Source organism: Carcharodon carcharias, assembly GCF_017639515.1.
Source record: "Carcharodon carcharias isolate sCarCar2 chromosome 36 unlocalized genomic scaffold, sCarCar2.pri SUPER_36_unloc_2, whole genome shotgun sequence".
Taxonomy (NCBI): domain Eukaryota; kingdom Metazoa; phylum Chordata; class Chondrichthyes; order Lamniformes; family Lamnidae; genus Carcharodon; species Carcharodon carcharias.
Genome location: NW_024470737.1, coordinates 2,659,111 through 2,686,892, shown reverse-complemented (window position 1 = coordinate 2,686,892; position 27,782 = coordinate 2,659,111). Strand labels below are relative to the sequence as shown.

General features: G+C 58.4%; 1 protein-coding gene across 1 annotated transcript in view; it reads left to right on the top strand.

The window, feature by feature from the left end:
• The window catches only part of LOC121274418 (death-associated protein kinase 2-like), a 51,786-nt gene extending 24,382 nt beyond the window's left edge, over nucleotides 1-27,404 (top strand). Inside the window, exons 2-6 of the mRNA XM_041181728.1 lie at nucleotides 2,294-2,394; nucleotides 3,044-3,265; nucleotides 26,736-26,874; nucleotides 26,979-27,048; nucleotides 27,277-27,404. Of these exons, the coding sequence (XP_041037662.1) occupies nucleotides 2,336-2,394; nucleotides 3,044-3,265; nucleotides 26,736-26,874; nucleotides 26,979-27,048; nucleotides 27,277-27,404 (618 nt within the window). The 5' untranslated portion in view covers nucleotides 2,294-2,335. The remainder of the gene's footprint in view (nucleotides 1-2,293; nucleotides 2,395-3,043; nucleotides 3,266-26,735; nucleotides 26,875-26,978; nucleotides 27,049-27,276) is intronic.
• Nucleotides 27,405-27,782: the final 378 nt, after the last annotated feature.

Here is a 27,782-nt window from a genome sequence, read left to right as displayed (position 1 = left end):
GTGGTGGTGTTCCCCATGTGTCTGCTGCCCTTGTCCTTCTAGATGGTAGAGGTCGTGGGTTTGGAAGGTGCTGTCTAAGGAGCCTTGGTGAGTTGCTGCAGTGCATCTTGTAGATGGTACACACACTGCTGCTACTGTGCGTCGGTGGTGGAGGGAGTGAATGTTTGTGGATGGGGTGCCGATCAAGCGGGGCTGCTTTGTCCTGGATGGTGTTGAGCTTCTTGAGTGTTGTGGGAGCCGCACTCATCCAGGCAAGTGGGGAGTATTCCATCCCACTCCTGACTTGTGCCTTGTAGATGGTGGACAGGCTTTGGGGAGTCAGGAGGTGAGTTACTCACTGCAGGATTCCCAGCCTCTGACCTGCTCTTGTAGCCACAGTATTTATATGGCTGGTCCAGTTCAGTTTCCGGTCAATGGCATCCCCAAAATGGTGATAGTGGAAGATTCTGGGTTTATATAGGAGTTACTATGAGAGTGAATGGGAAAGGATTTGAATCCATTGGGATTGTGTATATTGGGAGTGAACAGGAAGGGGTTTGTGTCCATTGGGATTGTGTACAGTGGGAGTGAATGGGAAGGGGTTTGGGATTGGGATTGTGTACAATGGGAGTGAACAGGAAGGGGTTTGGGTCCATTGGGATTGTGTACAGTGGGAGTAAACGGGAAGAGTTTGGATCCATTGGGATTGTGTACAGTGGGAGTGAACAGGAAGGGGTTTGGATCCATTGGGATTGGGTACAGTGGGAGTCAATGGGAAGGGGATTGGGTCCATTGGGATTGTGCACAGTGGGAGTGAATGGGAAGGGGTTTGGGTCCATTGGGATTGTGTACAGTGGGAGTGAATGGGAAGGGGTTTGGGTCCATTGGGATTGTGTACAGTGGGAGTGGATGGGAAGGGGTTTGGGTCCATTGGGATTGTGTACAGTGGGAGTGAACGGGTAGGGGTTTGGGTCCATTAGGATTGTGTACAGTGGGAGTGAACGGGAAGGGGTTTGGGTCCATTGGGATTGTGTACAGTGGGAGTGAATGGGAAGGGGTTTGAGTCCATTGGGATTGTGTACAGTGGGAGTGAACGGGAAGGGGTTTGGGTCCATTGGGATTGTGTACAGTGGGAGTGAACGGGAAGGGTTTGGATCCATTGGGATTGTGTAGAATGGGAGTGAAAGGAAGGGGTTTGGGTCCATTGGGATTGTATACAGTGGGAGTGAACAGGAAGGGGTTTGAGTCCATTGGGATTGTGTACAGTGGGAGTGAATGGGAAGGGGTTTGGGTCCATTGGGATTGTGTACAGTGGGAGTGAACAGGAAGGGGTTTGGGTCCATTGGGATTGTGTACAGTGGGAGTGAACGGGAAGGGGTTTGGGTCCATTGGGATTGTGTACAGTGGGAGTGAACGGGAAGGGTTTGGGTCCATTGGGATTGTGTACAGTGGGAGTGAACGGGAAGGAGTTTGGGTCCATTGGGATTGTGTACAGTGGGAGTGAACAGGACGGGTTTTGAGTCCATTGGGATTGTGTAGAGTGGGAGTGAACAGGAAGGGGTTTGAGTCCATTGGGATTGTGGACAGTGAGAGTGAATGGGAAGGGGTTTGGGTCCATTGGGATTGTGTACAGTGGGAGTGAACAGGAAGGGGTTTGGGTCCATTGGGATTGTGGACAGTGGGAGTGAACGGGAAGGGGTTTGGGTCCATTGGGATTGTGTACAGTTGGAGTGAATGGGAAGGGGTTTGGGTCCATTGGGATTGTGGACAGTGGGAGTGAACGGGAAGGGGTTTGGGTGCATTGGGATTTTGTACAGTGGGAGTGAATGGGAAGGGGTTTGGGTCCATTGGGATTGTGGACAGTGGGAGTGAATGCGAAGGGGTTTGGGTCCATTGGGATTGTGGACAGTGGGAGTGAATGCGAAGGGGTTTGGGTCCATTGGGATTGTGGACAGTGGGAGTGAATGCGAAGGGGTTTGGGTCCATTGGGATTGTGGACAGTGGGAGTGAATGGGAAGGGGTTTAGGTCCATTGGGATTGTGGACAGTGGGAGTGAACGGGAAGGGGTTTGGGTCCATTGGGATTTTGTACAGTGGGAGTGAATGGAAAGGGGCTCTTTGCTTGGACTCTGTTTAACTAGGTGTCTGTCCTGTGGTCTGTGCAGGTTGCTGTAGTTCAGGTGAGACTGGGTGAGCCAGGGTGATTGAGGGTAAGCGATGCCTGATGTTTCACATTGATAAGTCAGGAAATGAGGTTGCTGCTGTTGATCAGAGGATCTTTATCCATTTCCTGAAGGTGTTTGCTGTCTCTTCAGAGCCATGGTCTGGTGAGGAGAGTCTACGCTGACTAGAGAGAGATGGCTGTAAATCATCAGAATGTGGAGGACCTGTACGAGTTCGGGGAAACACTTGGCAGGTGAGTACAGCAAAGGAGACGGAGGGCAGATTTGATTGAGGTTACTCTTGGAAATAAATTTAGGAGCAGGAGTAGGCCGTTCGGCCCCTCTAACCTGCTCTGCTGTTCAGTAAGATTGTGGCTGATCTGAATGTAACCACAACCCCACATTCCTGCCAACTTCCGATAACCTTTCACCCCCTTGTTAATCAGGAATTTATCTCGCTCGGCCTTAAAAATATTCAAAAACTCTGATTCCACCAGCATTGAGGAAAAGAGTTCCAAAGACTCTGAGTGAAAAAGATTCTCCTCATATCTGTCTTGAATGAATGACCCCTTTATTTTTAAACACTGACCCCTTCGTTCTAGATTCTCCCACAAGAGGAAACATCCTCTCCACCTCCCCCCTGTCAATACCCCTCAGGGTCTTATATGTTTCAATCAAATCACCTCTCACTCTTCTAAACTCCAGCAGATACAGGCCTAACCTGTCCATACTCTGTATCTAACCCCGTGCTGTACCTGTCCTGGGAGTGTTTGATGGGGACAGTGTAGAGGGAGCTTTACTCTGTACCAAACCCCGTGCTGTACCTGTCCTGGGTGTGTTTGATGGGGAGAGTGTAGGGCTCGGTTGATTCAGTTCGGTTCTGATCTTGCCCTCTCTGTGCAGTGGTCACTTTGGGACTGTAAGGATGTGCTTTACCAAGAACTCACGAGCCCCATTCGCTGCCAAGTTTATCAAACTGAGGAAGTCAAAGACCAGCCGGTGGGGGCTGGATCGTGAGCAGATTGACCAAGAGGTGAAAATCCTGTCGGAGGTGCAACACCCCAATGTCATTGAGCTGCACGATGTGTTCGAGGGCAAGACGGATATGGTCCTGATCATGGAGCTGTGAGTACACACAGAAACCCTCCGACAGACTGACACTATCCACTGTGTACACACAGAGACCTTCCGACAGACTGACACTATCCCCTGTGTACACACAGAGACCCTCCGACAGACTGACACTATCCACTGTGTACACACAGAGACCCTCCGATAGACTGACACTATCCCCTGTGTACACACAGAAACCCTCCGACAGACTGACACTAACCACTGTGTACACATAGAGTCCCTCCAACAGACTGACACTATCCCCTGTGTACACATAGAGTCCCTCCAACAGACTGACACTATCCCGTGTACACATAGAGTCCCTCCAACAGACTGACACTATCCATTGTGTACACACAGAGACCCTCCGACAGACTGACACTATCCACTGTGTACACACAGAATCCATCCAACAGACTGACACTATCCACTGTGTACATACAGAGACCCTCCGACAGGCTGACAATATCCCCTGTGTACACACAGAGACCCTCCGACAGACTGACACTATCCACAGTGTACACACAGAGTCCCTCCGACAGACTGACACTATCCACTGAATATACACAGAGACCCTCCAACAGCCTGACATTATCCACTGTGTACACACAGAAACCCTCCGACAGACTGACACTATCCACTGTGTACACATAGAGTCCCTCGAACAGAGTGACACTATCCACTGTGTACACACAGAGACTCTCCGACAGATTGACACTATCCACTGTGTACACACAGAGACTCTCCGAAGGACTGACACTTTCCACTGTGTACACACAGAGACCCTCCAACAGACTGACACTATCCACTGTGTACACACAGAGTCCCTCCGACAGAGGGTCAGTACTGAGGGAGTGCCGCACTGTTGGAGGGTCAGTACTGAGGGAGTGCCGCAATGTCGGAGGTTCAGTACTGTGAGAGTGCCGCACTGTCGGAGGGTCAGTACTGAGGGAGCGCCACACTGTCGGACAGTCAGTAATGAGGGAGTGCCGCACTGTCGGAGGGTCAGTACTGAGGTAGTGCCGCACTGTCAGAGGGTCAGTACTGAGGGAGTGCCGGACTGTCGGATGCTCAGTACTGAGGGAGAGCTGCACTGTCGGTGTGTCAGTACTGTGGGAGTGCCGCACTGTCTGAGTTTCAGTACTGTGGGAGCGCCGCACTGTCGGAGGGTCATGACTGAGGGAGTGCGGCACTGTCGGAGGGTCAGTACTGAGGGAGCACTGCACTGTCGGAGGGTCAGTAATGAGGGAGTGACGCACTGTCAGAGGGTCAGTACTGAGGGAGCGCCGCACTGTCGTAGAGTCAGTAATGAGGTAGTGCCGCACTGTCGGAGGGTCAGTACTGAGGTGGTGCCGCACTGTCAGAGGGTCATTACTGAGGGAATGCCGGACTGTCGGAGGTTCAGTACTGAGGGAGCGCTGCACTGTCGGAGGGTCAGTACTGAGGGAGTGCCACACTGTCGGATGGTCAGTACTGATGGAGTGCCACACTGTCAGACGGTCATTACTGAGGGAGTGCCGCACTCTCGGAGGGTCAGTACTGTGGGAGTGCTGCACTGTCGGAGGGTCAGTACTGAGGGAGTGCCGCACTGTTGTAGGGTCAGTACTGAGGTAGTGCCGCAGTGTCGGAGGGTCAGTACTGAGGGAGTGCCGCACTGTCGGACGGTCAGTACTGAGGGAGTTCTGCACTGTCGGAGGGTCAGTACTGTGGGAGTGCTGCACTATCGGAGGGTCAGTACTGAGGGAGTGCCGCACTGTCAGAGGGTCAGTACTGAGGTAGTGCCGCACTGTCAGAGGGTAAGTACTGAGGGAGGGCCGCACTGTCGGAGGGTCAGTACTGAGGGAGTGCCGCACTGTCAAAGCGTCAGTACTGAGGGAGCGCCGCACTTTCGGAGGTCAGTACTGAGGGAGTGCCGCAATGTCAGAGGTTCAGTACTGAGGGAGCGCTGCACTGTCGGAGGGTCAGTACTGAGGGAGTGCTGCATTGTCGGAGGGTCAGTACTGAAGGAGCGCTGCACTGTCGGATGGTCATTACTGAGGGAGTCGCGCACTGTCGGAGGGTCAGTACTGAGGGAGCGCTGCACTGTCAGAAGGTCAGTACTGAGGGAGTGCCGCACTGTCAGAGGGTCAGTACTGAGGGAGTGCCGGACTGTCGGAGGGTTAATTCTGGGGGAGGGGCAATCTGTCTGGTATCCTGGGACCCAAGATTTATCCCTCAACCAACATCACTGGGTCACCAGCACATTGCTGTTGGTGGGATCTTGCTGTGCGCAAGCTGTCATTCACCACAGTCCAACAGTGAGTTCCCTCCAGGTGAAGCAGGTCATTGGCTGACAGGTTGTGTTGTCCTGAGGGTGGGAACCGTTCTCTCGCTTTGTGCTGCTGCCTGGGAACAGACCGATAACTTGGCCCGGATCCCGAGGGATTGTCCGATGGTTCCTCACAATGTGAGGCGCCGGGAATTCTGGCTGCGTCTGTCAAGTGTAAACAGTGTAAATCAGGTGTCCTGTGCACTGTCAGGCATTTCGCACCGATTGGTATACAGCCCTGGTGCTGGACCCTGGGTGTGGGGAACAGAAATCTTCAACAAGGAGAGATTTTACACTGAGTCATGGTGGGAAGGATTGTTATTTAAAGATTCAGTCTCAGGTCCTTTCCACCTCCCCACTGAGCATGCCAGGGCCTGAAACTGAGTTATACTGCTGATGGCGAGCTACCAACTGAATGGACTCCAACTCCCAGGTACCCCCAGTCCGAGCACATCCAACCCAGCCCAATGCCACCCTCTCCCCCGACCTGACTACCCTGCCCAGATCACCCACTTCAGTCCCTGCCACACTGAGGGAGTGCCGCACAGTCAGAGGGTCAGTACTGAGGGAGCGCTGCACTGTCAGAGGGTCAGTACTGAGGGAGTGCCGCACTGTCAGAGGGTCAGTACTGAGAGAGCGCCGCGCTGTCGGAGGGTCAGTATTGAGGGAGTGCCGCACTGTCGGAGGGTGGGTACTGAGGGAGCGCTGCACTGTCAGAGGGTCAGTACTGAGGGAGCGACGCACTGTCGGAGGGTCAGTACTGAGGGAGTGCCGCACTGTCGGAGAGTCAGTAATCAGGGAGTGCCGCACTGTCGGAGGGTCAGTACTGAGGGGGTGCCGGACTGTCGGAGGGTCAATTCGGGTGGAGGGGGAGTCTGTCTGGTGTCCTGGGACCCAAGATTTATCTCTCAACCAGCATCACTGGGTCACCAGCACATTGCTGTTGGTGGGATCTTGCTGTGCGCAAGCTGTCATTCTCCACAGTCCAACAGCGAGTTCTGTCGTGGTGAAGCAGGTCATTGGCTGCCAGGCTGTGTTGTCCTGAGGGTGGGAACCGTTCTCTCGCTTTGTGCTGCTGCCTGGGAACAGACCGATAACTTGGCCCGGATCCCGAGGGATTGTCCGATGGTTCCTCACAATGTGAGGCGCCGGGAATTCTGGCTGCGTCTGTCAAGTGTAAACAGTGTAAATCAGGTGTCCTGTGCACTGTCAGGCATCTCGCTCCGATTGGTATACAGCCCTGGTGCTGGACCCTGGGTGTGGGGAACAGAAATCTTCAACTAAACAAGGAGAGATTTTACACTGAGTCATGGTGGGAAGGAATGTTATTTAAAGATTCAGTCTCAGGTCCTTTCCACCTCCCCACTGAGCATGCCAGGGCCTGAAACTGAGTTATACTGCTCGTGGTGAGCTCCCACCTGTATGGACTCCAAATCCCAGGTACCCCCAGTCCGAGCACATCCAACCCAGCCCAATGACACCCTCTCCCCCGACCTGACTACCCTGCCCAGATCACCCACTTCAGTCCCTGCCACACTGAGGGAGTGCCGCACAGTCAGAGGGTCAGTACTGAGAGAGTGCCGCACTGTCAGAGGGTCAGTACTGAGGGAGTGCCACACTGTCAGAGGGTCAGTACTGAGGGAGTGCCGCAATCTCGGAGGGTCAGTACTGAGGGACTGCCGCACAGTCAGAGGGTCAGTACTGAGGGAGTGCTGCAATGTCAGAGGGTCAGTACTGAGGGAGTGCCGCACTGTCGGAGGGACAGTACTGAGGGAGCGCCGCACTGTCGGAGGGTCAGTATGGAGGGAGCGCCGCACTGTCGGATGGTCAGTACTGAGGGTGCGCCGCACTGTCGGAGGGTCAGTACTGAGGGAGCGCCGCACTGTCGGAGGGTCAGTACTGAGGGAGTGCCGCACAGTCAGAGGGTCAGTACTGAGGGAGTGCTGCAATGTCAGAGGGTCAGTACGGAGGGAGTGCCGCACTGTCGGAGGGTCAGTACTGAGGGAGCGCCGCACTGTCGGAGGGTCAGTACGGAGGGAGCGCCACACTGTCGGATGGTCAGTACTGAGGGTGCGCCGCACTGTCGGAGGGTCAGTACTGAGGGAGCGCCGCACTGTCGGAGGGTCAGTACTGAGGGAGTGCCGCACTGTCGGATGGTAAGTACTGAGGGTGCGCCGCACTGTCGGAGGGTCAGTACTGAGGGAGCGCCGCACTGTCGGAGGGTCAGTACTGAGGGAGTGCCGCACAGTCAGAGGGTCAGTACTGAGGGAGTGCTGCAATGTCAGAGGGTCAGTACGGAGGGAGTGCCGCACTGTCGGAGGGTCAGTACTGAGGGAGCGCCGCACTGTCGGAGGGTCAGTACGGAGGGAGCGCCACACTGTCGGATGGTCAGTACTGAGGGTGCGCCGCACTGTCGGAGGGTCAGTACTGAGGGAGCGCCGCACTGTCGGAGGGTCAGTACTGAGGGAGTGCTGCACTGTCAGAGGGTCAGTACTGTAGCAGCGCCGCACTGTCGGAGGTTCAGTACTGAGGGAGTGCCACACTGTCAGAGGGTCAGTACTTAGGGAGCGCCGCACTGTCGGAGGGTCAGTACTGAGGGAGTGCCACACTGTCGGACGGTCAGTTCTGAGGGAGCGCCGCACTTTCGGAGGGTCAGTACTGAGGGAGTGCCACACTGTCGGACGGTCAGTACTGAGGGAGTGAAGCACTGTCGGAGGGTGAGTACTGAGGGAGCACCGCACTGTCGGAGGGTCAGTACTGAGGGAGTGCCACACTGTCGGAGGGTCAGTACTGAGAGAGCGCCGCACTGTCGGAGGGTCAGTATTGAGGGAGTGCCGCACTGTCGGACGGTGGGTACTGAGGGAGCGCTGCACTGTCGGAGGGTCAGTACTGAGGGAGAGCCGCAATGTCAGAGGGTCAGTATTGAGGGAGTGCCGCACTGTCGGACGGTGGGTGCTGAGGGAGTGCTGCACTGTTGGAGGGTCAGTACTGAGGGAGCGCCGCACTGTCGGAGGGTCAGTACTGAGGGAGTGCCACATTGTCGGACGGTCAGTACTGAGGGAGTGCCGCACTCTAGGAGGTTAAGTACCGTGGGAGTGCTGCACTGTCGGAAGGTCAGTACTGAGGGAGCGCCGCACTGTCGGAGGGTCAGTACTGAGGGAGTTCTGCACTGTCGGAGGGTCAGTACTGAGGGAGTTCTGCACTGTCGGAGGGTCAGTACTGAGGGAGTGCCGCACTGTCGGAGGGTCAGTACTGAGGGAGTGCTGCACTGTCGGAGGGTCACTACTGAGGGAGTGCCGCACTATCGGAGGGTCAGTACTGAGGGAGTGCCGCATTGTCGGAGGGTCAGTACTGAGGGAGTGCCGCACTGTCGGAGGGTCAGTACTGAGGGAGTGCCGCATTGTCGGAGGGTCAGTACTGAGGGAGTGCCGCACTGTCAGAGGGTCAGTACTGAGGGAGTGCCGGACTGTCGGAGGGTTAATTCTGGGGGAGGGGGAATCTGTCTGGTGTCCTGGGACCCAAGATTTATCTCTCAACCAACATCACTGGGTCACCAGCACATTGCTGTTGGTGGGATCTTGCTGTGCGCAAGCTGTCATTCTCCATTTTCCAACAGTGAGTTCCCTCCAGGTGAAGCAGGTCATTGGCTGACAGGTTGTGTTGTCCTGAGGGTGGGAACCGTTCTCTCGCTTTGTGCTGCTGCCTGGGAACAGACCGATAACTTGGCCCGGATCCCGAGGGATTGTCCGATGGTTCCTCACAATGTGAGGCGCCGGGAATTCTGGCTGCGTCTGTCAAGTGTAAACAGTGTAAATCAGGTGTCCTGTGCACTGTCAGGCATCTCGCTCCGATTGGTATACAGCCCTGGTGCTGGACCCTGGGTGTGGGGAACAGAAATCTTCAACAAGGAGAGGTTTTACACTGAGTCATGGTGGGAAGGATTGTTATTTAAAGATTCAGTCTCAGGTCCTTTCCACCTCCCCACTGAGCATGCCAGGGCCTGAAACTGAGTTATACTGCTCGTGGTGAGCTCCCACCTGTATGTTCTCCAAATCCCATGTATCTCTAGTCCGAGCACACCAAACCCAGCCCAAGGCCACCCTCTCCCCCGACCTGACTACCCTGCCCAGATCACCCACTTCAGTCCCTGCCACACTGAGGGAGTGCCGCACAGTCAGAGGGTCAGTACTGAGGGAGCGCCGCACTGTCGGAGGGTCAGTACTGAGGGAGCGCCGCACTGTCGGAGGGTCAGTACTGAGGGTGCGCCGCACTGTCGGAGGGTCAGTACTGAGGGAGCGCCGCACTGTCGGAGGGTCAGTACTGAGGGAGTGCCGCACTGTCGGAGGGTCAGTACTGAGGGAGCGCCGCACTGTCGGAGGGTCAGTACTGAGGGAGTGCCGCACTGTCGGAGGGTCAGTACTGAGGGAGTGCCGCACTGTCGGAGGGTCAGTACTGAGGGAGCGCCGCACTGTCGGAGGGTCAGTACTGAGGGAGCGCCGCACTGTCGGAGGGTCAGTACTGAGGGAGCGCCGCACTGTCGGAGGGTCAGTACTGAGGGAGCGCCGCACTGTCGGAGGGTCAGTACTGAGGGAGTGCCGAACTGTCGGAGCTTCAGTACTGAGGCAGCGCCGCACTGTCGGAGGTTCAGTACTGAGGGAGTGCCGCACTGTCGGAGGGTCAGTACTGAGGGAGCGCCACACTGTCGGAGGGTCAGTACTGAGGGAGCGCCACACTGTCGGACGGTCAGTTCTGAGGGAGCGCCGCACTGTCGGAGGGTCAGTACGGAGGGAGCGCCGCACTGTCGGAGGGTCAGTACTGAGGGAGCGCCACACTGTCGGACGGTCAGTTCTGAGGGAGCGCCGCACTGTCGGAGGGTCAGTACGGAGGGAGCGCCGCACTGTCAGAGGGTCAGTACTGAGGGAGTGCTGCAATGTCAGAGGGTCAGTACTGAGGGAGCGCCATCCTGTCGGAGGGTCAGTACTGAGGGAGCGCCGCACTGTCGGAGGGTCAGTACTGAGGGAGCGCCGCACTGTCGGAGGGTCAGTACTGAGGGAGCGCCGCACTGTCCCGGGGTCAGTACTGTGTGAGCGCCGCACTGTCGGAGGGTCACAACTGAGGGAGTGCCACACTGTCGGAGGTTCAGTACTGTGGGAGCGCCGCACTGTCGGAGGTTCAGTACTGTGGGAGCGCCGCACTGTCGGAGGGTCACAACTGAGGGAGTGCCGCACTGTCGGAGGTTCAGTACTGTGGGAGCGCCGCACTGTCGGAGGTTCAGTACTGTGGGAGCGCCGCACTGTCGGAGGGTCAGTACTGAGGGAGCGCCGCACTGTCCCGGGGTCAGTACTGTGTGAGCGCCGCACTGTCGGAGGGTCACAACTGAGGGAGTGCCACACTGTCGGAGGTTCAGTACTGTGGGAGCGCCGCACTGTCGGAGGTTCAGTACTGTGGGAGCGCCGCACTGTCGGAGGGTCAGTACTGAGGGAGCGCCGCACTGTCGGAGGTGTCACGTTTCGAGATAAGCGATTAGATCCAAGGGCTGTGGGTACCTGGGAGTTGGAGTCCGTACAGGTGAGAGCTCGCCTTCTGCGGTATAACTCAGTTTCAGGCCCCGGCCTGCAGACGGGGGAGGTTGAAAAGCCGACACCTGCTCCCTCAAGCGGGTGGAAGAAATTCGATGGCCTCTATTGGAAAAAGGGATGGGTTCGGGATGGTGAGTGGGCACCTGCGTGGGGTTTGGTGGCGTGGGATCTCTGCCCAGTGCCCTGGGGCCCAGGCGTTACCCATCGAACAGGTCCATTAACATAAAACAGCGGCTGCACTTCAGAATCGGACCCTCAGCGCCAGCGAAATCGTCCTGGGGCAGTGAGAGGCGCTAGGGGAATGCAAGTCAGCCTCGCTGTTGTGTGGCCTACCGCTCGCTGGAGTAACTGAGGCCTCAGAGGGGAGGGCCGTTCACAGGAAAGCCTTTCACTCACTCTTAAGGGTCTGGGCCTAAGCCCAGCATTTATTGCCCCCCCCACCCCCCCGGATGGACAGTTTGAGGGAGATATATTTGTTATAAATGCTCCTCGTTGACATGTTTGGGCCCAGAGTTCTCTCCTGTGTGGAACGCTCTCATGGCGTTGGGCAGGCGAGGGGAGGCCTCAGGCCTTGTGCTTCTCCCAAGGGACCGTTGCCCCCCCCTCCCCCCAGCCCACCCCCTCCCCACCACTCCTCCTCCCGCCCCTCCGTGCCACAGAACGACGAGGTGCCCCTTCCACCCTCCCACCCCCTCCCAGGGAATGAGAGAGTTCAGAGGTATTGGGAGGGTTAGCTGGGGGGTGGGGATGTGGCCGCGGGGAGCGAGGCTCGGCTTAGCCAACCGGAGAGGCCTAGGCCGCAGGCTTCAGGAGCGATGGCCTCCGGCCGCCACACCGACGCTCCCGCCGCCCGGATGTCTCAGCGCGCCAGGCCCGCGCTTGGATTTCCGGGTCCCAGCCCCCCGGCCGGCGGGAATTCTTACCCCCCCCCCCCGCCACCCGGTGAGGAGACAGGCCCTTCAACCCGGCTAGGCCGAGAATTTGAACGCTCCCTGTAGCTGCGGCCAGAGTTGGCAACACCTGGATTCAGCCCCACCTTCCACACACGCCACCCTCCCCTCCCCACCTCAACCCACCCCACCCTCCCCACCTCAACCCACCCCACCCTCCCCACCTCAACCCACCCCACCTCAACCCACCCCCCCTCCCCACCTCAACCCACCCCACCTCAACCCACCCCACCTCAACCCACCCCCCCCTCCCCACCTCAACCCACCCTCCCCACCCACCCCTCCCCTCCCCACCTCAACCCACCCTCCCCACCCCACCCCACCCTCCCCACCTCAACCCACCCTCCCCACCCCACCCCACCCTCCCCACCCCACCCACCCTCCCCACCCCACCTCAACCCACCCCACCCTCCCCACCTCAACCCACCCCACCCTCCCCACCTCAACCCACCCTCCCCACCTCAACCCACCCACCCCTCTCCACCCCTCCCCACCTCAACCCACCCCTCCCCCACCCCACCCACCCTCCCCTCCCCACCTCAACCCACCCTCCCCACCTCAACCCACCCACCCCTCTCCACCCCTCCCCACCCCACCCACCCTCCCCTCCCCACCCACCCTCCCCTCCCCACCCCATCCCAACCCACACCACCCCACCCTCCCCACCTCAACCCACCCTCCCCTCCCACCTCAACCCACCCTCCCCACCTCAACCCACCCACCCCTCTCCACCCCTCCCCACCTCAACCCACCCCTCCCCCACCCCACCCACCCTCCCCTCCCCACCTCAACCCACCCTCCCCTCCCCTCCTCAACCCACCCCACCCTCCCCACCTCAACCCACCCTCCCCACCCCACCCCACCCTCCCCACCCCACCCACCCTCCCCACCCCACCTCAACCCACCCCACCCTCCCCACCTCAACCCACCCCACCCTCCCCACCTCAACCCACCCTCCCCACCTCAACCCACCCACCCCTCTCCACCCCTCCCCACCTCAACCCACCCCTCCCCCACCCCACCCACCCTCCCCTCCCCACCTCAACCCACCCTCCCCACCTCAACCCACCCACCCCTCTCCACCCCTCCCCACCCCACCCACCCTCCCCTCCCCACCCACCCCTCTCCCTCCCCACCCCATCCCAACCCACACCACCCCACCCTCCCCACCTCAACCCACCCTCCCCTCCCCACCTCAACCCACCCTCCCCACCTCAACCCACCCACCCCTCTCCACCCCTCCCCACCTCAACCCACCCCTCCCCCACCCCACCCACCCTCCCCTCCCCACCTCAACCCACCCTCCCCTCCCCACCTCAACCCACCCCACCCTCCCCACCTCAACCCACCCCCCCCTCCCCTCCCCACCTCAACCCACCCTCCCCACCTCACCCACCCACCCCACCTCAACCCACCCCACCCTCCCCACCTCAACCCACCCTCCCCACCTCAACCCACCCCCCCTCCCCTCCCCACCTCAACCCACCCTCCCCACCTCACCCACCCACCCACCTCAACCCACCCCACCCTCCCCACCTCAACCCACCCCCCCTCCCCACCTCAACCCACCCCCCCTCCCCTCCCCACCTCAACCCACCCTCCCCACCTCACCCACCCACCCCTCTCCACCTCAACCCACCCCTCCCCCACCCCACCCACCCTCCCCTCCCCACTCCACCCCACCCCTAACCACCTCAACCCACCCCACCCCACCCCACCCTCCCCACCTCAACCCACCCTCCCCTCCCCACCTCAACCCACCCCTCCCCCACCCCACCCACCCTCCCCTCCCCACTCCACCCCACCCCTCCCCACCCCTCCCCTCCCCACCCCACCCACCCACCCACCCCACCTCAACCCACCCCACCCTCCCCACCTCAACCCACCCCCCCTCCCCTCCCCACCTCAACCCACCCTCCCCACCTCACCCACCCACCCCTCTCCACCTCAACCCACCCCTCCCCCACCCCACCCACCCTCCCCTCCCCACTCCACCCCACCCCTAACCACCTCAACCCACCCCACCCCACCCTCCCCACCTCAACCCACCCTCCCCTCCCCACCTCAACCCACCCCTCCCCCACCCCACCCACCCTCCCCTCCCCACTCCACCCCACCCCTCCCCACCCCTCCCCTCCCCACCCCACCCACCCTCCCCTCCCCACCTCAACCCACCCCTCCCCCACCCCACCCACCCTCCCCTCCCCACTCCACCCCACCCCTCCCCACCCCACCCACCCTCCCCTCCCCACCTCAACCCACCCTCCCCTCCCCACCTCAACCCACCCTCCCCTCCCCACCTCAACCCACCCCACCCTCCCCACCTCAACCCACCCTCCCCTCCCCACCTCAACCCACCCTCCCCTCCCCACTCCACCCCACCCCTCCCCACCCCACCCTCCCCACCTCAACCCACCCCACCCTCCCCACCTCAACCCACCCCACCCTCCCAACCTCAACCCACCCCCCCCTCCCCACCTCAACCCACCCCCCCCTCCCCACCCCACCCTCCCCACCTCAACCCACCCCACCCTCCCCACCTCACCCACCCACCCCTCTCCACCCCTCCCCACCTCAACCCACCCCTCCCCCACCCCACCCACCCTCCCCTCCCCACTCCACCCCACCCCTCCCCTCCCCACCTCAACCCACCCTCCCCTCCCCACCTCAACCCACCCCACCCTCCCCTCCCCACCTCAACCCACCCTCCCCACCTCACCCACCCACCCCTCTCCACCCCTCCCCACCTCAACCCACCCCTCCTCACCCCACCCACCCTCCCCTCCCCACTTCAACCCACCCCACCCTCCCCACCTCAACCCACCCCACCCTCCCCACCTCAACCCACCCCCCCCTCCCCTCCCCACCTCAACCCACCCCCCCTCCCCACCTCAACCCACCCCTCCTCCCCACCTCAACCCCCAACCCTCCCCAACTCAACCCACCCCCCCTCCCCACCTCAACCCACCCCCCCTCCTCACCTCAACCCACCCCACCCTCCCCACCTCAACCCTCCCCATCCTCCCCACCTCAACCCTCCCCACCTCAACCCACCCTCCCCTCCCCACCTCAACCCTCCCCATCCTCCCCACCTCAACCCTCCCCACCTCAACCCACCCCCCCTCCTCACCTCAACCCACCCCACCCTCCCCACCTCAACCCTCCCCATCCTCCCCACCTCAACCCTCCCCACCTCAACCCACCCTCCCCTCCCCACCTCAACCCACCCTCCCCTCCCCACCTCAACCCACCCTCCCCTCCCCACCACACCTCAACCCACCCCCCCTCCCCACCTCAACCCACCCTCCCCTCCCCACCTCAACCCACCCTCCCCTCCCCACCTCAACCCACCCCCTCCTCCCCACCTCAACCCACCCCACCCTCCCCACCTCAACCCACCCCCTCCTCCCCACCTCAACCCACCCCACCCTCCCCACCTCAACCCACCACCTCCTCCCCACCTCAACCCACCACCTCCTCCCCACCTCAACCCACCCCACCCTCCCCACCTCAACCCACCCCCTCCTCCCCACCTCAACCCACCCCACCCTCCCCACCTCAAACCACCCCACCCTCCCCACCTCAACCCACCCTCCCCTCCCCACCTCAACCCACCCTCCCCACCTCAACCCACCCTCCCCTCCCAACCTCAACCCACCCTCCCCTCCCCACCTCAACACACCCTCCCCACCCCACTCACCCTCCCCTCCCCACCCCACTCACCCTCCCCTCCCCACCCCACCCTCCCCACCTCAACCCACCCTCCCCTCCCCACCTCAACCCACCCCACCCTCCCCTCCCCACCTCAACACACCCTCCCCACCCCACTCACCCTCCCCTCCCCACCCCACCCACCCCACCTCAACCCACCCTCCCCTCCCCTCCCCACCCACCCTCCCCTCCCCACCCCACCCACCCTCCCCTCCCCACTTCAACCCACCCCACCCTCCCCACCTCAACCCACCCCACCCTCCCCACCTCAACCCACCCCCCCTCCCCACCTCAACCCACCCCCTCCTCCCCACCTCAACCCACCCAACCCTCCCCAACTCAACCCACCCCCCCTCCCCACCTCAACCCACCCCCCCTCCTCACCTCAACCCACCCCACCCTCCCCACCTCAACCCTCCCCATCCTCCCCACCTCAACCCTCCCCACCTCAACCCACCCTCCCCTCCCCACCTCAACCCTCCCCATCCTCCCCACCTCAACCCTCCCCACCTCAACCCACCCCCCCTCCTCACCTCAACCCACCCCACCCTCCCCACCTCAACCCTCCCCATCCTCCCCACCTCAACCCTCCCCACCTCAACCCACCCTCCCCTCCCCACCTCAACCCACCCTCCCCTCCCCACTTCAACCCACCCCACCCTCCCCACCTCAACCCACCCTCCCCTCCCCACCCCACCTCAACCCACCCCCCCTCCCCACCTCAACCCACCCTCCCCTCCCCACCTCAACCCACCCTCCCCTCCCCACCTCAACCCACCCCCTCCTCCCCACCTCAACCCACCCCACCCTCCCCACCTCAACCCACCCCCTCCTCCCCACCTCAACCCACCCCACCCTCCCCACCTCAACCCACCACCTCCTCCCCACCTCAACCCACCACCTCCTCCCCACCTCAACCCACCCCACCCTCCCCACCTCAACCCACCCCCTCCTCCCCACCTCAACCCACCCCACCCTCCCCACCTCAAACCACCCCACCCTCCCCACCTCAACCCACCCTCCCCTCCCCACCTCAACCCACCCTCCCCACCTCAACCCACCCTCCCCTCCCAACCTCAACCCACCCTCCCCTCCCCACCTCAACCCACCCCACCCTCCCCACCCACCCTCCCCTCCCCACCTCAACACACCCTCCCCACCCCACTCACCCTCCCCTCCCCACCCCACTCACCCTCCCCTCCCCACCCCACCCTCCCCACCTCAACCCACCCCACCCTCCCCTCCCCACCTCAACACACCCTCCCCACCCCACTCACCCTCCCCTCCCCACCCCACCCACCCCACCTCAACCCACCCTCCCCTCCCCTCCCCACCCACCCTCCCCTCCCCACCCCACCCACCCTCCCCACCTCAACCCACCCTCCCCTCCCCTCCCCACCCCACCCTCCCCACCTCAACCCACCCCACCCTCCCCACCTCAACCCACCCTCTCCTCCCCACCTCAACCCACCCCACCCTCCCCACCTCAAACCACCCCATCCTCCCCACCTCAACCCACCCCACCCTCCCCTCCCCACCTCAACCCACCCTCCCCACCTCAACCCACCCTCCCCACCTCAACCCACCCTCCCCTCTCCACCTCAACCCACCCACCCCACCCTCCCCACCCACCCCAAACCACCCTCCGCACCTCAAACCACCCCCTCCTCCCCACCTCAACCCACCCCCTCCTCCCACCTCAACCCACCCACCCTCCCCACCTCAACCCACCCACCCTCCCCACCTCAACCCACCCCACCCTCCCCACCTCAACCCACCCCACCCTCCCCACCTCAACCCACCCCACCCTCCCCACCTCAACCCACCCCCTCCTCCCCACCTCAACCCACCCCACCCTCCCCACCTCAACCCACCCCCCCTCCCCACCTCAACCCACCCTCCCCACCTCAACCCACCCTCCCCACCTCAACCCACCCTCCCCTCTCCACCTCAACCCACCCACCCCACCCTCCCCACCCACCCCAAACCACCCTCCGCACCTCAAACCACCCCCTCCTCCCCACCTCAACCCACCCCCTCCTCCCCACCTCAACCCACCCCACCCTCCCCACCTCAACCCACCCCACCCTCCCCACCTCAACCCACCCCACCCTCCCCTCCCACCTCAACCCACCCCACCCTCCCCACCTCAACCCACCCCCTCCTCCCCACCTCAACCCACCCCACCCTCCCCACCTCAACCCACCCCCCCTCCCCACCTCAACCCACCCTCCCCTCCCCACCTCAACCCACCCCACCCTCCCAACCTCAACCCACCCTCCCCACCTCAACACACCCTCCCCACCCCACTCACCCTCCCCTCCCCACCCCACCCTCCCCACCTCAACCCACCCTCCCCTCCCCACCTCAACCCACCCCACCCTCCCCACCCACCCTCCCCTCCCTACCTCAACACACCCTCCCCACCCCACTCACCCTCCCCTCCCCACCCCACCCACCCCACCCACCCTCCCCACCTCAACCCACACTCCCCTCCCCTCCCCACCCCACCCTCCCCACCTCAACCCACCCCACCCTCCCCACCTCAACCCACCCTCTCCTCCCCACCTCAACCCACCCCACCCTCCCCTCCCCACCTCAACCCACCCCACCCTCCCCACCCACCCTCCCCTCCCTACCTCAACACACCCTCCCCACCCCACTCACCCTCCCCTCCCCACCCCACCCACCCCACCTCAACCCACCCTCCCCACCCCACCCACCCTCCCCACCTCAACCCACACTCCATTCCCCTCCCCACCCCACCCTCCCCACCTCAACCCACCCCACCCTCCCCACCTCAACCCACCCTCTCCTCCACACCTCAACCCACCCCACCCTCCCCACCTCAAACCACCCCACCCTCCCCACCTCAACCCACCCTCCCCTCCCCACCCCACCCTCCCCACCTCAACCCACACTCCCCTCCCCTCCCCACCCCACCCTCCCCACCTCAACCCACCCCACCCTCCCCACCTCAACCCACCCTCTCCTCCACACCTCAACCCACCCCACCCTCCCCACCTCAAACCACCCCACCCTCCCCACCTCAACCCACCCTCCCCACCCTCCCCACCTCAACCCACCCCACCCTCCCCACCTCAAACCACCCCACCCTCCCCTCCCCACCTCAACCCACCCTCCCCACCCCACCCACCCTCCCCTCCCCACCTCAACCCACCCTCCCCACCTCAACCCACCCCTCCCCACCTCAACCCACCCTCCCCACCTCAACCCACCCTCCCCACCCCACCCACCCTCCCCTCTCCACCTCAACACACCCACCCCACCCTCCCCACCCACCCCAAACCACCCTCCCCACCTCAAACCACCCCCCCTCCCCACCTCAACCCACCCACCCTCCCCACCCACCCCAAACCACCCTCCCCACCGTCCCCTCCCACCCTACCCTCCCCTCCCCACCTCAACCCACCCACCCTCCCCACACCACCCACCCCACCTCAACCCACCCACTCCACCCTCCCCTCCCCACTCCACCCTCCCCACCACACCCTCCCCACCAGGCTGTTAACAGTTGCACGTGACCATCTTGATGTGGAAACGTATTCTGCCCCCCCCCACCCCCCAGACCCTCCGTCCAGCTGCTTCGCCTCCACCACCTTGGGCAGCAGCCCGGGGACCCGACAAAAGGGTTTGCATTTGCCTGGCGCCTGTCACCAGCTCCGGGTGCCCCAGGGGCTCTTCCCAGTCTGCGCAGCGGTTTTGCTTTGTCTGAGCTGCGGGCGAGGTGGTGGTGGCGGGGACGCAGCCAGTTTGCGCACAGCAAGATCCCGCATTCAGCATCCACCCCCACCACCCCCCCCGCCCCTCGGATATCTTTAATACCCGGGAATCTATCGATCCCCCCCTCTCCCTCTGGGGTAGAGAACTCCAAAAGATTCAACCCCCCCCACCCCTGCCCCCCTACCCCGAGTGAAGAAGTTCCTCCTCACCCTCAGGCTGCGGCCTCTGGTTTCAGACTCAGGGGGAAGCACTTTATCTACATCTCCCCCTGTCACCTCCTGTATGAATTGTGTAAGTCTCAATGAGATCGCATCTCATCCTTCTAAACCCTAGAGAATACAGGCCCAGAATCCTCACTCTCTCCTGATAAAGACAACCCCCCACCCCACCCGCCCCCCCCCCCACCCCACCCCCCACCACTGCCAGCCGGGGATCAGTCTGCTTGTGGTTTTTGCGTCACGTCTAGTGTCCCTTTAAGAAGGACGTGGTAAAGGAGGATCACACCATCTCTTGTAACCAACGGAGGAGTGGAGTAGGCTAACTCGGAAGTCAGTGGTCTGTAGGTCAAAGGAGAAGAGGGGACACAGGATTTAAGAACAGAACGTAAGAAATAGGAGCTGGAGGAGACCATTGAGCCCCCTCGAGCCTGCTCCCCCACTCAATAAGATCGTGGCTGATCTTCCTGCGTTTCGATTTCCACATTCCCCCACCCCCCCCCCCCCCCCCAATAACCTTCGATTCCCTTGCCGGACAAGAATCTCTCTACAGAGATAAAAACAAAAAAACTGCGGATGCTGGAAATCCAAAACAAAAACAGAATTGTCATGAGGACTCGAAACGTCAACTCTTTTCTTCTCCGCCGATCCTGCCGGACCTGCTGAGTTTTTCCAGGTATTTCTGTTTTTGTTAAGAATCTCTCTACCTCGGCCTTAAAAACATTCAGTGACCCTCGCCTCCACCACCTTCGGAGACAGAGAGTTCCAAAGTCTCACAACCCTCAGAGAAGAAACAATTCTCCTCATCTCTGTCCTAAAAGGGCCTAATTTTAAAACAGTGAGCCCCCCACCCCGCCAGTTCTGGACTCACCCACAAGAGGAAACATCCTTTCTACATCCACCTTGTCAAGGCCGTTCAGGATCTTGTAAACTTCAATCCAATCACCCCTCACTCTTCTAAACTCCAGTGGGAACAAGCCCAGTCTGTCCAACCTTTCCTCATTAGACAACCCACTCATTCCAGGGATCAATCTAGTAAACCTCCTCTGAACCGCCTCCAATGTATTTACATTCTTCCTTAAATAAGGAGACCCAAACTGCACATGGTATTCGAGTTTGATGTAGACATGCACATGTGTAGCTGCCAAGTACCTTGTGAATAAACAGAATGTGTTCCGCCTAAGAAGTGTCTGCTGAACTACTCTATCTATAGCACCAACTTGGCCATCCCACAACAACCGGGATTCACCAGTCCCTACAAACTGGCGATGAGGCTAAAGCGAGGATAAAACGAAGACACAGCAAACTGGCGACGAAGACGTGACAAACTGGCAATGAGGACGTGACAAACTGGCGACGAGGGAAACGCGATGATAGAAGGCAGATACAGCGAGCTAGCGTCCAGAGTGAAATCACTTAACGAAGGGAATCGAGAGAAACGAAATCTGGCCGTAGCTCGCATGGCAACTGTAAGTGGGATTTCCAATTCGCAGAAGGATTGATCCTCCCGATCCAGTCACGGGTGATTGGTCTCACTACATTCCATTTTATTTCCAAGTGAGCAACTTTATGGGGGAACAGAAGAGGCGAGCAATCCTCTTATCTACACAGTGCCCCAGATTCGAAAATTTGATGAATCGGTGGACCTTGTGAAGGGTCATTACCAGCCAAAGCCCTCAGTAATGATGCAACATTTCAAGTCTAATTCAAGGAATAGACCCCCGGGGGAGGGGTGGGGGGGAGAAACATTTGCATTTTATGTGGCAAGTTTGAAGCAGTTAATAGAACTTTGCGAATTTGGTACATCTTTAAACAACATGCCAGAGATCGTTTGGTGTGCAATGCGAATGAGGACATGATTCAGAAGAGATTACTGTCCGAGGCAAATTTGGGTTTTAAGGAGGCGCTGGAGATAGCTCTGGCTGTGGAAAGCACAGTGAGAGATTTGAAAGACATACAGGGAGCGCAAAATGGCGCCGTGCTCCACGTTAGGAGGGAAGGTCCAGACAAAAAGGGTGTGAACGTGCAAGGCTCTGCCTAGGAGTGGGGAACAGCCACCGCTAGCAGAAAAATAAAAAGAAAGGACTTAGCAGCGAAAACAAGGAATAATCGTTACAGAGGCAGAAACCGACCACCTCGGCAGTTTAAGAAAAACCAACATTTTTATTGTCATCGAAACAGACGCCTAATGAGGCAGTGCGAGGAAAGAATCAGGCAGACTCTCAAACAAAAAAAAACCCGTGAGATCTACAATGTAGAAGAACCTTAAGTAACAGATTCAGATATTTATTCATTATTTCATTTGAAGTTTGGGATGACAGAAGTGATATATGTAACAGTGAAGGTAAATGGCAGGCCTGTTAGAATGGAAGTGGATGCAAGAGCTTCCTCTACAGTGATTGGTGAAGACACCTTCAAACATCAATTAAATTTACTGGAAACTGATGCCAAATTAAAAAGATACACCGGTGAAGACATCCAGGTCAAAGGCATAAGCTGAATAACTTTTCCACTATTGAAGCCAGTCAGTAAAATTACCCTTGATGGGGGTATCAGGCAAGGGGCCAAACCTCCTGGGATGGAACTGGTTAAAGCAGATTAAGTTAGAACGGGTTGAAATCTTCCAGCTGAGAGCAAGAGGGTTACCAGACCGACGACAAAGATACACCTCAGGCTTCAAGGACGACCTTAGGAGGGGCTGCAAACAAAAATTCATGTGGCTCCAGAGGCAAACCCCCCAATTCACGAAGGCAAGACCAGCACCTTGTGCACTTTGGGATAAGGTCAACATCAAACTGGACAGATTAGAGAAACCGGGCGTTATACAACCTGAGCTGTTCTCAGGATGGGCAGCACCAATCATTCCCATCCTTAAACCCAATCAAAGCCTCCGTGTTTGCGGAGATTACAAACTGACGGTTAATAAACTGGCTAAGCTGGACGGACACCCTGTACCCAAGATGGAGGATGGTGGGTGGAACCAGCTACATGAAGCTTGACATGAGTCACGCTTCTCAACAACGAGAGGTAGGGAAGGTCTCCCGGGAATTTGCCACAATTAACACCCAGGTGGGGGTTGTACCGATACACTCGATTGTCTTTCAGCATCTCCTCAGCTTGTGCTACTTTCTGGAGAACAAGGGGAACGTTTACCGCAGGGACTGCCCCAGGGTGTTCTGGTGACAGGACTCACTGAACAGGAGCAGTTGGCAAACCTAGAGGAATTGGTAAAATGTTTCTTGCAGACTGGAGCACGTTTAAAAACAGAGAAGTGCACGTTCTAAGTGAGGGAGCTAATCTATCTAAGTCACTGGGTAGATTGACAGGGTCTCCACCTGATTGAGGAGAAAGTGAGAGTCATCAGAGAGGCATCTGCACCAAGGAACATCTCAGAGCTCAAATCATTCCTAGGAATGATCAACTATTATGGACGTTTCTTACCCAGTTTGTCTACAGTGTTGACCCCTCTGCATTCTCTACTCAAACAGGATCAACGTTGGTCTTGGGAGGTGCCCCAGAAAGAAGCTTTCATAAAGGTGGAATAATTATTACACTCGTCCAATTTATTGGTCCATTATGACCTGAGGAAAGACTTGGTGTTGACATGTGACACATCTCCCTATGGAGTGGGAGCGGCGCTCTCCCATCGGATGGACAATGGCTCGGAATGGTCTATAGGACACATATCAAGAACACTCACCACAGCGGATAAGGGACACACACAGATAGAGGAAGAAGGGCCAAGAAATTTCACCAGGACGCACACGGCCATCAGTTCACTCTCGTTCCAGACCACAAACCATCGCTAGGATTGCTTAGTGAGGACAAGGCTATACCACCCGTAACCTCAGCAAGAACACAACGATGGTCTTTAATCCTGGCAGCGTATGGATACACTTTCGTACATGGGTCTGGAAATCAACTCGCAAACACTGACACCCTTAGCCGTTTGCCTTTACAAGAAAATTCTGAGCACATCCCAGTTCCACAGGGACTTGTTTTATTGTTAAATTTCTTAGATTCCTCACTGGTATATGCTCGACAGGTCAGAGACTGGACAAGTTGGGACCCAGTCCTATCTCAGGCACGAGAACAAGGGCTTCGGGTTGGTCACAGGAGCCTGTACCTGATGAAATGAAACCTGTACTTCAACAGGAGGCCTGAAATAACCAGTCAGAATGGTATCTTATTGTGGGGAGCATGAGTGACAGTTCCTCCAGAGGGAAGGGAGCCACTTTTAATTGAGCTACACAAAGACCATCCAGGAATTTCCAGAATGAAGACCATAGCACACAGCTATCTATGGTGGTCTGGGATGGATGGTGAAATAGAGAGTTTAGTAAAGCACTGGGTACAATGTCAGCAACTGTAAAAGTTACCAGTGACAGCTCCATTACACCCATGGGAGTGGCCAGGTAAACCCTGGGTGTGGTTACACATTGTTCTCAGGAAAGGTCCTACACAATCAATGTTTCTGCTCATCGTTGATCCCATTCAAAACAGATGGACGTTTACAAGGTGAAATCACCAACAACAGCCGCTACAATGGAGAAACTACGTCAGAGTTTTGCCACTCACGGAATATCAGAAGCAGTCGTTTCCGATATCGGCACGGGGTTTACCAGTGCTGAGTTTCAACGGTTTATCAGCCTCACCAGTATCACTCATATGAAAACTGCACCGTACCCACTCTCCCTCAAACAGACTGGCTGAAAGGAAGGTTCAAACATTCAGGACATGCATGAGAAAGCTAACTGGAGATTCCTTGGCAACCAAGCTAGCTCGCTTTATCTTTACAGGACCATCCCTCACACAACAGCAGGTGTCCAGAGTTATTGTTGAAACGACGTCTCCGGACGAGACTGAGATTAATAATGTCAAATTTAGAGAGGAAGGTGGAAAGGAGTCAGAGAAGCCAGAAAACTAGACACGACTGGCATAGTCGGGAAAGGAAATTTACCGTGGGAGAGCCGGTATAGGTGAAAAACTTCGGGGAAGGACCAGAGTGGTTACCGGGTGGAATAAGTGCGGTGACTGGACCTCTATCTTACCACATGGAGGGGGAAGGCCAGATCATCTTTAACATGCGACCTTTTAAGGAAGAGAGACAAATCACCAAGATTTGGTTCCACCAGTGACCATGACCGGGTCTGTGTTTCCTGTTGAGAGAACCCAGCCGAGTACAGATGTGTCAGATGTGCAGGAGTTGAGGAGAGGGGTTCGCAGGTACCCGCTGAGGCACCAGATGTTCAGGCAACGCCAGAAAAGGAGGTTCCTTACAAAGCACCTGAAGTTGGAGAGCTGAGACGCTCTACACACATAAGGAAACCCCCAGAAAATCTCAACTTGTAACTTACATATCGACGTCAATAATTTTGCTATTTTGAGAGAATTGTACTTGTAAATGTAAAATATGTTTCCCAGTAAAGGGGGAGGGATGTGGTAGTTAGGGTTTTCTTTAATGTTTTCTCTCCAACACCTTCCTAACCTCTCAGCATTTAAGAAATATTCTGCCTTTCTGTTTTTTCTACCAAAGTGGATAACTTCACATTTATTCACATTATATTCCACTTGCCATTCACTTAGCCTGCCCAAATCCCCTTGAAGCCTCCTTCCATCCTCCGCACAACTCACATTCCCACCTAGTTTTGTGTCATCAGCAAATTTTGAAATAATATATTTGGTCCCCGCATCCAAGTCATTGATATAGATCGTGAACATCTCTAGCCCCAGCACTGATCCTTGCGGTACCCCCTAAGAATGGCCATCCTGAGAATGGCCCGTTTTTTCCTACTCTGACTTCTGTCTGTTAACTAATCCTCCAATCCATGCCACGATATTACCCCCAATCCCATGCACTCTAATTTTGCTTCCTAACCTCCCATGTGTGGGACCTTATCGAAATCCTTCTGGAAATCCAAATGCAGCACATCCACTGGTCCTCCTTTATCACTGCTCCAAGTAACATCCTCACAAAACCCCAACAGGTTTGTCAAACATGACTTGCCTTTCGGAAGTCCAAACATATCACTTTTCCTAAGTGCCTAGTTCACTCTGAATGTTTTGAGAACTTGTTGGAAAGTGTGAGGTAATTTTACAGGGACCAGCCTGAGCTTTGACAACAGAGTTAACAAAGACGTTGAATCTTTATGAATCCCCAGTTAGGCCCTGGCTGGAGGAAAGAGTCCAATCCTGGGGTAGGTCAGGGTGAGAGTCTGATTGTCGTGGCTTAATAACCACAGATCCAGCTTCATAGCCACACAGCAGTCATCATCCCAGAGTTCATCGTGGGGCCTTGGGGCATTAACCGGGGGAATGTGTCAGAGGTAGAATGTCAGAGGTCGGACTGAGAGTGTCAGGGCCCAAAGGGAGTGTCAGGGGTCAGAGGTGGAATGTCAGGGGTCAGATGGAGAGTGTGAGGGGTCAAAGGGAGAGTGTGAGGGGTCAGAGGTAGACTGTCCGAGGTCAGAGGGAGAGTTTGAGGGGTCAGAGGTATACTGTCAGAGGCTGGAGGGAGAGTGTCAGGGGTCAGAGGTAGACTGAGGCCAGAGGGAGAGTGTCAGGGGTCAGAGGTAGACTGTCAGAGGTCAGAGGGAGAGGATCAGGGGTCAGTGGAGTGTCAGAGGTTGGTGGGAGAATGCCTGGGGTCAGAGGTTGAGCGTCAGAGGTCGGAAGGAGTGCATCAGGGGTCCAAAGAAGAATGTCAGGGGTCAGAGATAAAGTATCAGAGGTCAGAGGGAGAGTGTCGAGGTCAGAGGCGGAGTGTCAGAGGTTGAACGGAGAGCGCCAGAGGACAGAGGGTGGGGAGTCAATTGGGGTCAGAGGCCAGGGAGTGTGTCAGAGGTCAGAGGGCAGGGAGTGAGAGTCAGCATCTCCATCTCCCCTTCCCCCCGGCCTTGCTCTCTCTCTCCCAGCTCTCCAGTCTCGCGGATACAATCTCCTGCCCGGTTCTCTCTCACTCTCTCTCTGTGACAGGGTTTCAGGCGGAGAGCTGTTTGACTACGTGGCCGAGAAGGAGAGTCTGAGTGAAGAGCAGGCCATGGAGTTTATCCAGCAGATCCTGCAGGCACTGGGCTACCTACACAGCAAGAGCATCGCTCACCTGGACCTGAAGGTAGAGACGCGCCATCCACCAGCCTCGATCTCACCACCAAGCCTCCAGCCAGAGAATTCACACCCAAGGTGGCCTTTGCTTCAGTGTTGAATCTTCGTCAAGAGCCTTTGGCCCGGGGTTTGAGTCTATCACCGTCGGCTGACCTGACGCTGAGCCTCACCCAGGCGGCCCACGGTTTGTAACCACCCTCACCTCATGTCCCAGGCATGTCGATTCACACGCCTGACCCATTCCAGTTCCACGACCACCCACACGGACAAACACGCTCCCCTCCCACGCAGACAACTAATGAACCGAAACCCCCCCACCGCCCCCCCCACGACCCCTGGTCACTCGAGTCTACAAACAGAGGATTAAGGCAAATAATCCATGCCGGGACTTTTTAAATCAATCGCTGGTTAGGCCCCGGCTGGAGTATTGAGGAACATTCCGGACCCCAGGCCTCGGAGGTGGGAAGCTGCCGAGGCCTCAGAAAGGGTTCGGAGGAGGATTCCCAGGATGGGACCAGGGATGAGGGTCTTCAGTTATGAGGGGAGGTTCAGAAACTTTAGGACTGTCCTCCTCAGAGGTCAAGAGGTGACCACCTCGAGTCTTCAGAAACGATGGTGGGGGGTGAGGTGGGGGGAGGGGTATTTTTTGGAGACGGGGGGAACCGAGTACATCTCCGGCGACTGGGTCGATCACTCGAGGCGAGGGGTTTCGAAGCGTTGATAAAAGATGAAGAGGGGGAGATGAGGGGAGAGGTTTTCACTCGGAGGGTGAAGCACCCTCGAGGTGATTGGATGTTGGGAGCCAATTCCCATAACATTTAAACAGGGGGTTAGACAGGGTCAGAGGGACATCGAGGGTCATGGACTAGACAAGGAGGAGGTAGGAGGCTAAACAGGACTCAGAGCAGCACCCTCACA